Source organism: Prunus mume, linkage group LG6 (genome assembly GCF_029339155.1).
Source record: "Prunus mume cultivar Tortuosa linkage group LG6, ASM2933915v1, whole genome shotgun sequence".
Taxonomy (NCBI): Eukaryota; Viridiplantae; Streptophyta; class Magnoliopsida; order Rosales; family Rosaceae; genus Prunus; species Prunus mume.
The window spans coordinates 1,403,485-1,413,104 of NC_142703.1; the positions used below are offsets into that span (position 1 = coordinate 1,403,485).

Below are 9,620 nucleotides of genomic sequence, written 5' to 3' on the forward strand. Positions count from 1 at the left end.
ATGTCATGCATGACAATGCATTGCAATATGATTTTAGGCTCGTTTTGGGCTTGTTCCTTCATTGATAAAATTCTGGAAAAATATGGGTCTTGAAGCTCTTTATCTGATCTTTCCAACCATGTGTAGCTCAGCTCAAGGAAAAATCAGAACGGCCTTCAAATGTCATTTTTGGCACAGTAACGCAGATGCTGCAGAATTTCACCTTAAGTTGCCAAAACTTGCATAACTTCCTCTAGAAGACTCGAAATCATGAACAGTCAAATGCTTCAGAAACTAGACTTCCACGTATTGCCAATGATATATGGCTCATTATCTGGTTCTTACTGAGCATGTATAGTCCAATCCGTGAATTTGATTGATCTGTAGACACAAATTTGAGCTAACTTGACTCCAAAATGCTTCAAATGAGTCCCAAATCTTAATACATTGAAACAAAGATAAAAAAGGGTTAACAGCACAAGTTTAACTATAAAACATAACCAAATCATAAGCTAGAAGGGTACAAAATAATATGTAATTATGCACTGATCAGGCACTGATTGTCTACCGACAGTGATGTAATGGTTCCTGTTGTGGACTCAGTTGGTAATAACAGATTTTTTAGTTGTACCCGTTCTGAAAGGCTAAGGAGACTAGTCTTGTAGGATCTCCTAGTGTCCACACTTAGTGCACAGTTGGAGCATTCGTAAGCTTGGCATTCGACAAATGCTTTGTTACCTGAAGTCTAGCTTTTTCAGGTTAAGTGGACGAGGCTGAGTTTTTGTTTTAGTGTGGTGTCCCTCTTTTTTGTCTGCCTCTCTGCATACTTCTCAATTCTTGCGTTGCCCAAAGGATTATGGTACTTTTATAGGAGTTTTCCTTTGACAGCTTTGGGATGCGGTGATGTGCCCCTTGAGGGTTTCTTCATTCGTTTTCCTAGTTTGTTCATAGCCTTTTTTTTTTTCCTTATGTTGTTTGACTCTTTGTAGATTATCTCACCTATGCAAGATCTGAAGAACTATCCTTGGCCATAGGAAGTTTTCTTTATTAAATTTTGGGATGAGTTGGTGTGCTCTTATGGGGTTCTTCTTTGCTATCATCTTTGTGTTCTTTCTGTTGGAAATATGCCCTAAAAGCCAATCATATGATGTAATCTTTAAGGATATTTCATGTATTTGACTTATGTTTAATTCTCTTAAAGGGCAAGTTTATTGTTTATTAGTAAATGTCTCATTAACAGTTACACATGCTTAAACAATAAGTCCATGGGATGTGAGATAGAGAGAAAGTAATCTAAGGAAGTTAGATTTAGGAGACTTTTCCTCTATTATCCTCATAGGATTATCAAATGGGTACTGACAATCTGGAAAGATCGGTACATGCTTTGTCTTCTCGATTAGGAGGATGACTGGTCTCAAGTCATTCGTGTGGCGATACTAAAACAAGTGTGTGGGTGCTCAATAGAGAATGAGTTCATTGAATGCGATCAAACGAGAGCTTCTTGTATGGAAATTTTACTTATATGTTAAACAAGAAGCTCCAAGTTGCAATAATGCAAATTAGTCCTTAGACCTAAGGCACCATGGTTGTCTTATGGGAAGGTTGTGGATTTTTGATGATGCTATAAAGACATGTCCTAATCAAGGATGTGATACAAGCATTGTTGGGATTCTCGATTGACTCATATAGACATGTGAGTGTATAACATGGAATCTCTATTCTTTAGTAAAAGAAGGAGAATGCTTGGAAGATATGATTAAGCAAATCTCTTATCAGAGTATGCGGTATGACCTAGAAAGATGTTCTAGTCATACTAATACAAATCATATAAGACGTGACAATCTCATTAAGGGCTTGATATGCACCATGCCCTAGAAATGAGATTATAATTAAGAGTATTGTGATGGGAAAGGGCCGTATTGCATTGTAATTCCAACTGAATAGGTTCTTTGCTTATACTACTTAGCTTGGATATCCATGACATACTACTAGGTGTCACTCATGAATGGTGGAAGCCCAAAGGACTTATGATTCTAACTAATAGGGAGAATTAAAAAGGAGTTTTAATTCACAATCAATTATAAAGAGTTCAAATTACCCACGGCCTTACTAATTAGAACCTAATGGATTGCACACCATTAAACTTGAGTTTTGAGAAACCATTATGGAGATGATGAATTGAGGAGATCAATTTAGAGTAGTTAATTGGTTAAGGTAAAATTAATTATGGAATTAATTTAAACGACACAGGATGTCGGAATAGGCTTTAAATGGGAATGTTGAACTTTAGGCCCATTAGGCTTTATCCTATTGGACATGGAGATTGGGTTGTATGAAAACTTAAATGAAATTGAGCCCAAGAGGCCCAATTCCAAGGGATGGGTGTTCATATGGGCCTTTGGTTGCTAGAGTCAACTTGTTGACTCAAGTAAAAGATGACAATCATCTTTTTGAACCCTAAGGGGTCATTAGTGAAAAACAAGAGAGAGAAAAAAAGCTTTAGCCTTCCAAAAACTCTCTTAAAATCTTTCATACTACCTTCGTGAGGGATTACTAGCATCATCCTCTCACTAAGCTCATCATCTTCTTCTCAAGCTCTAATTGGGGAAGAGATTTAGAGGTTACCTACTTTGGTGACTTTTGGAAAACCTCTCAAGTTGGAGTTTTTTGAAGGAGTCATTCAAGCTTGAATAACAAGGTGGAGATTTTGAAGGAGCCATTTAAGCTTCAACAACTCTAGTGGAATTCGATTGTAGGATTGAAAGCACGCACCAAGGGTGTTTGTGCCTAATAAATCACGGTCATAAGCTGATTGAGGGGACTTCCTTTCGGCCTCGGCGCCTACCATTTCGTCGAGCATTTCGCCTTCCTGAAACAAAGGAAAAGCGTAAAGGCGAGTCTTCTCGGCCTTGCGACCGCAGATGTTGAAGGCGAAGCCGAAGGCCGTAAAAGACATGGCGAAGAAGCTGTGGTTAAATCGCCACGTGGCCTCAGGGTCCCACGCCCCATTTAATGAAGTAATGCCTCTGACTTCGCAGCAAACCCACTAGTCGCAAGAAGCATTTAATGCACAAGAGAAGTGATTGAAGTCAGGATTTGGTGATGAAAATCAGGGTGGTTAGGCGCAGACATTCTCACAAGTAATCTTACGACTTGAGGTCAGATCACCAACCACCAGACCAGGGCATTAAATGCGTTCCCACGGCCAAGGGGGCAGAACCCACGATCAGGGCGGTCGCCGAGATTTACCGAGATTTATGGGGGTCACACCACCATGCTTCTCAACCCCAAGCCACCATACTTCACGATCCCAAATGCCGATTTGACTACCCACTTGCCCCGGTCAGGCTCTACCACGCAGGTCTTGTCAGCCTCGATTGTCCCTCCAGGACTCCTCCTATAAATACTAAGCTCAGGACTACATTCAAAGGGTTCAAACACCAAACCAAAAGCCTCCCACGAAGCAAATTATATTTTCTTGTAATGCACTTTCAATACCTTTATTTGCTTTCCTAGGAGTAGTGGTAGATTGTAAGGAAAATCCATTCATCAATATATCATACAACCCTTGATTTTCAAGGTGCCGGAGCACCATCCCTGTTGTCATCTCATTCACCCCATACATCATACGACCGTCGCTCTCTGAGCAACGCGCCGGAGCACCGCCTAAAACCCGCCACCAACACAACCATCAAACGGCCTTGTAGCTTAGGCCATGAACCTGATGGCCGAGATTAGTTCATCTCTCGGCCACAATCGTTTGATCAGGAGTCGAACTCGAAACAGGCGCATCATTTAAACCATCATCGACCCAAAACCTCATCACCATCTCGGCGCACGATGGAGCCGTCTTGGCACGCCCCCGCACAACCGCACCGCATCCAAAAGAAGGGCGTCACGTTTAACGCTCATCCTCATGGCCCGAAGCACCGGGACGAGAGATTTGCGCAGCCAACAAAGGGTAACTCCTCCTTCCAATTTTCTTAGAAGTATGTTCTGGAAAAATAGTACAACTATCACTTAGCTTAAAAGATTTATGGGAAATTTTTTTGTTTTTGAACTCATAGATGCATGCTTAAGCTTTCGTTGCCATGATTTTATTTATCTATGTTGATGTTCAAATGAAACCCATGATTTTCTAAAGGTTTCCTACACTTTCTTGATGTGTTCTGTTGTGTCTTTGACCCTTGGTGTGCTATACAACTCTTGTGATGTACAAAGGACTATGAGTTCTCATAGAAGGCTTCTTTTGACTATTGGGATGCATTGATGTACTCTATTCTGGGGCCTACTGTGTTGGTTTCAAGTAGTTTTTTCCATTCTGGTTCTTTGTAACTGTCCAAAGTGGTCTTGAATTGGACTCTTTTGTTTGTCCATGGCATGTGTGGTACTCTTTCCTATGGTGGGGTTTGTCCCTTGTTGTTTTCCTAGGAAGGTTTTAATGAGGCCACTGCATTTGTGCCGATCTATGTGTACCTATTGTGGTTTATGAATGATATCTCTTTCTTAAAATTAAAAAAAAAAAAAAAGTATACTTCTTAGGAAATTTATAATGAACACAATTTCTTGCTTCGATTTTATATATAAACATTGAAATCTATAAATTGAAATTATTTGGCCCATAATTTAACTTAAAAATTATTATTTAAAAAAATTAATTTATTGCATAAAAACGAGTACAACAAAATATGAAGTTGAAACTCGTGAATGAATACATGAAGGAGATTATGGCTCAAGTGGTTTAGAGCAATTATCCATATGTGTTCAAAATCCTCCCTCTCTCAATATTAAGAGAGATGTTAATGTCACGCCCTCATCTGGAAATAAAGAATAGTCCAAAATCACGGTGCGCGAATTGAACAAAATAAAATAAAAAGACTGAAAAATTGGTTAAAATTCATTTCCCTTATATAAAAGATAATAATAATCTTACAAGTGTACAAGATATAAATAAAACTTTATCACTATAAACTAATCCAACTTCTCTGATTTCATCTTTGTTTTGCCCACTAATTGATCTGAAAAATAAAATAGGTGAGGGATGAGAAAACCACGGCTCAGTAGGTAGATTATGTAATATGCTAGTCAAGCAATGTCATTTTACACACTCTGCAAGAAAATATAATAAAAATATACACAATCCGAATTATATCACATCATCACTCATATCTTGGTTATCTATCCATTTTTTACATTTGGTCCACCTTGTGTTCTTCTTTTTTTTTTTTTTGTGCTAAATCCACCATATCAAGAACACAAAATTTGCATAAACGGTTGAAAATTTATAGGTCAAAAATTGTACAGATGTCGAAAGTGAAAAATAGAGGAAGTTCATAATTCGTCTCTGCCTAAAACGTGATAAACTGGTGCTATCATGGTGATACAGTGGCGATACAGTGGTGATAAAAGGGTGATAAAAATTGTTGTTTGTGTTTATTTTGGGTTTCTTGTTTTGTTTCATTTCATTTACTTTTTTTTACTCATTCCTAGTTTATAATTAGATGATTAGCACATTATTAATTTGTGTAAATTATTAATACAACAATTACATATATCAAGAATAAGACGAACAACATATCATATCACCAAATATAATCATACTTTTCTTGACCTCATCACCAAGCATTTGCATATTTATTAATACCATCTTTTTTTTTTATAGTACTTATTATTTTTTAAAATTATTTCTTAAAACGTGTTACGATTTAATTATGATGCAATTGAGTGCCTCTTTTTGAATGTCACATTGTTTCTTTCTCCTCTCCTTATTCATCTTTTCGAATGAAATAGGCCCATTTTGGCCCAGACCGTTAGGCTTAGCCCAACCTGGGCTGATGGGCTTTCTCAAGCTCGGCCTATGAGTCAGGCCTAGACTTTGAATTTTCTAGAAAAACTCAGGTCAACCCGGCCCGTTATTTTTTCTCTCCTCTTTGAAGCCCGACCCGGCCCAGCCTAAGCCCATTAAATTTGGGTTTTGCTAGCCCAACCCGACCCATTGACGAGCCCTAATTAGACAACTAACTTTGCCTTTTGCACTTAGCAGAAAACCATTGTAGGTATATCTGAGGCTTTGGAAAGCTTCAATTTCATATCATCAAATGTACCATGTGATCAATTGATGATTAAAATCATTGCATTACATACAGAAAATTGATAACTTTATGAATGCAGAGAATCCAAATAAAGAAAAACATGCAACATTCGAACACCTTTATTTGCATTAATTAGCATAACCACAAGTACAACCAGAAAGACAGAGCAAGGTTTCGTGGAAGGAGAAGGAATGACAAACTAGAAAACAACTCCAAATGCATGTCGAAACTATACTTCTGCATCCCCCACTCTACCCACAAGCCAACTCCAAAGGCAGAGCCCAGTTACATGGAAGGAGAAGGAAGAAAAAAACAAGAAAACTACTCCAAATGCATGACTTTATAACACACTGAATTTCTGCATCCCCAACATTACCTTTTCCATATCGTTAGCCTCACCATTCCAACGATCTTAAGAAACAACTCATGCCTTCTTGTGATTGCGACATCTGCAAGTACCACTCCCACCACAAACCCACTTCCAATTCCAGCCAAAACGAATTTCAAATCAAATTCAAGCGTTCGAGCTGAGCCTGAATCACTGTTTTCTTCAGTTGAAGGTGGCGATTGAGGGGCCTCTTGATTTCCGCATTTTGGTAATGGATCTCCACACAATCCTGGATTTCCCTCATATGAAGTGCTATTGAATGAAGTAAGTTGGGTACCTTGCGGAATAGGACCTGTGAGATTGTTGTGAGACACATCAAAGTTCCCAAGGAATGTAAGCCTCGTCAGTTGTTGGGGGATCTGTCCTGAGAGCATGTTGTGTGAAAGGTCCAACGATTCAAGAGTCCTTAAGTTCCCCAAGGATGATGGAATTGAACCATTGAGAATGTTGCTGGAAATATTGAGTGAGTGAAGCTCCTTAAGGTTCCTAACAAATTCCAGAATCGTACCTTCAAATTTGTTGCTTGAGATATCAATTGCTGCAAAGCCTTCTTGAATCTTCGAATAGTGCAAATCCAAACCTTTAATTGCTAATGTGATTGAATAAGCAACACTTCGTACAACAGAAAGACCATTGAGATCATAGTATACATATGCGTACATGTATGTTGACTTGTTTATAGTAATATTTGGAAACAAAGGTGGAATCTCACCTTTGAAACTGTTGTAAGACAAATCAAGAATGCGTAATCTGGGGAAGTCAATATTTGTTCTGGACTGTCCAATTACACCATAAAACTCATTATGGGGCATTGCCAGAAGTTTTAACTCTGGAAGAGTCCCCAACCAAATGGGAAAGACATCATTGAATTGATTGTTTGACAAAACCAGATACTCAAGTATCACACAATTTGCCAATGACCTCGGTAATTGGCCTTGCAATTGGTTATGACTAACATCAATCATCCTTAAACTGCTTTTGTTGTTGAATGATTGAGGCATCATGCCATGAAAAGAGTTGCTTCCAAGAAGTAAAAGGATTAGTCCATCACTAAAGTTTCCGAGACACAGAGGAAGTGTGCCACTCAAGTTATTTTTTGACAAGTCAAGGTACAGAAGAGAATTCATATTGCAAAGCAATGGTGAAATTTCTCCAGTAAATTTGTTATTAGTGGCTCCATATTCTAGCAAGGATGGTGGAGGGACCGGTAATCGTCCATGAAAAATGTTGTTTGAAAGCCTCAAGCAGAGCAAGTTAACCCAGGGTATGACAACTGGAAGTTCCCCCGAAAGGAAGTTATCAGTAATGTCTACTAATATCAGAGTTTCCTTGCTTATGTTCCACATCCAGTTTGGTACTTCACCATGGATGTTGTTTCCTGCTATTTCCAACCGCTCTAACACTGTCTGATTTCTTAGGAAATATGGGAACTCTTTTAAATTGCATGAACTCAAACCCAGAACGGTGAACTGTTGAACAGTTACATCCATAATATTTGAAAATTGTTCAGTAACAAATTCCAAATTGTTATTACCCAATTGGAGTTGGTAGAGATTTTGTGCCTTTTGAAACATTTGAAACTCCACTACACCGCTCAGGTTATTTGACTGTAGATAAAGGATCTCGAGATTGGTGAGATTGGAAAATGAGGTGGGAATTGAACCATTCAAATGATTAAAAGAAAAATCTAGGTAAACTAGTTTGGTAAAGTTACCTAGCCAAGATGGAATTGGACCAGTGAAATAACTCGTACTAATCCTAAACACAGTCAACTGGGTAAGGTTTGCCAAGGAATTAGGAATTGGACCTCCAAATTTGTTTGCTGAAATGTCTAGATAAGTGAGCTGTCTAAGATTACCAAGTGCAGATGGAACCAAACCTCTTGAAAAATTACATTGGGCCACATCCAACTCTTGCAATGAATTAAGCTTTCCAATCGAAGAAGGTATTGTTCCGAAAAACCTAGTAAACGCAACTTTCAGTAAGATGAGAGGACTACTTTGATTAAATTCAGGAAAATATCCAGTGAGATCTTGATTGTATCTCACACTAAGAACTTTTAAGTTCTGTAAATTGAAAATTCTCACTGGGAATTCGCCAAACAGATCACATTTCTTGATGTTAAGGGATGTCAAAAATGATAAATTTGTCAAGGAAACGGGTATGATTGAAGATATGTTAATGAAACTGAGAGAAAGAGTTTCTAGACTTGTTAAATTTTGAACTAGACTTCTCATGTCTGATGGTTGAAGTTTCAGCAATCGCTGAGGATCATAATTAGGTCCTTCAATATTGCAACACATATCAAGGTATGTCAACTTGGACAAGTGAGAGACTTCAGATGGTACTTGACCAGAAAAGAAAGAGGCAGAGAGGTCAAGATGAGTAAGGCTTGGAAAATTTCTAATGCTAGATGGAATTTGAGAGTAATTGAAGTTATTATCAGAGAGGCTTAACCTTTGAAGATGCAGCAGGCTGAACAGGCTACTATTGGAGTCGAAAGAGCCGTAGAGATAACTGCTGCTCAGATTAAGGCCGATAACATGACCTGTCATCTCGTCACACTCCACACCATCCCACGAGCAGCAACTACTATTTCCTCCTCCAGCTGGTTTCCATGATGAAACCTTTGGATAAGCACCATCATAACTTGAGGCAGATTTGTCAATAATAAAGCTCTCCTTGAACTGCAGCAAGGCTGAGCTCTCCTCGGCATGGCAAGATGGCTGCTGCAAAGAGTCCACAAAGTTAGCAACCACAAGATGAAACAGCACCAGAACTAGTAGTTTGGAGAGCATGTGAATCGACATGTTAAATAAGCAGTGGGATAGTGTTCTGGTAATTTTTTTTTTCTGTGTACTCTTAGCTAAATAAACATCTGTGGAAGCGAAAGTTAGAGAGCTAGCTATTTCTGGACTGCCATGATCAAGTTGTTGGGCAATGACATCACAAGAAAGATGCGGTCGGCAACAATACGGGTTCTGCTGGGGATCAATAATCTTTAATATTTTACGAAACAGAAAAAATCAAAAAGAAACAAACAAACAAGAAACAGAATAATCACGAAAGCTTTCTAAAATTTTAGTCAGTCAAGTCAAGTGGGATCAATAAGCTTTAATATTTTATTTGAGTCAAAAGAATATTTTCCAATATTGTAAAAG

General features: G+C 38.4%; 1 protein-coding gene across 1 annotated transcript; it reads right to left on the reverse strand.

The window, feature by feature from the left end:
• Positions 1 to 6,368: 6,368 nt before the first annotated feature.
• LOC103336135 (receptor-like protein 6) lies at positions 6,369 to 9,284 on the reverse strand. The gene has a single exon (XM_089054709.1). It carries the CDS (start codon positions 9,267 to 9,269, stop codon positions 6,444 to 6,446), a length of 2,826 nt encoding a protein of 941 aa, XP_088910835.1. The 5' UTR covers positions 9,270 to 9,284; the 3' UTR covers positions 6,369 to 6,443.
• Positions 9,285 to 9,620: the final 336 nt, after the last annotated feature.

Excerpts from the sequence above, each read along its gene's own strand:
- LOC103336135 (XM_089054709.1), bottom strand. The coding sequence starts at position 9,269 with ATGTCGATTCACATGCTCTCCAAACTACTAGTTCTGGTGCTGTTTCAT.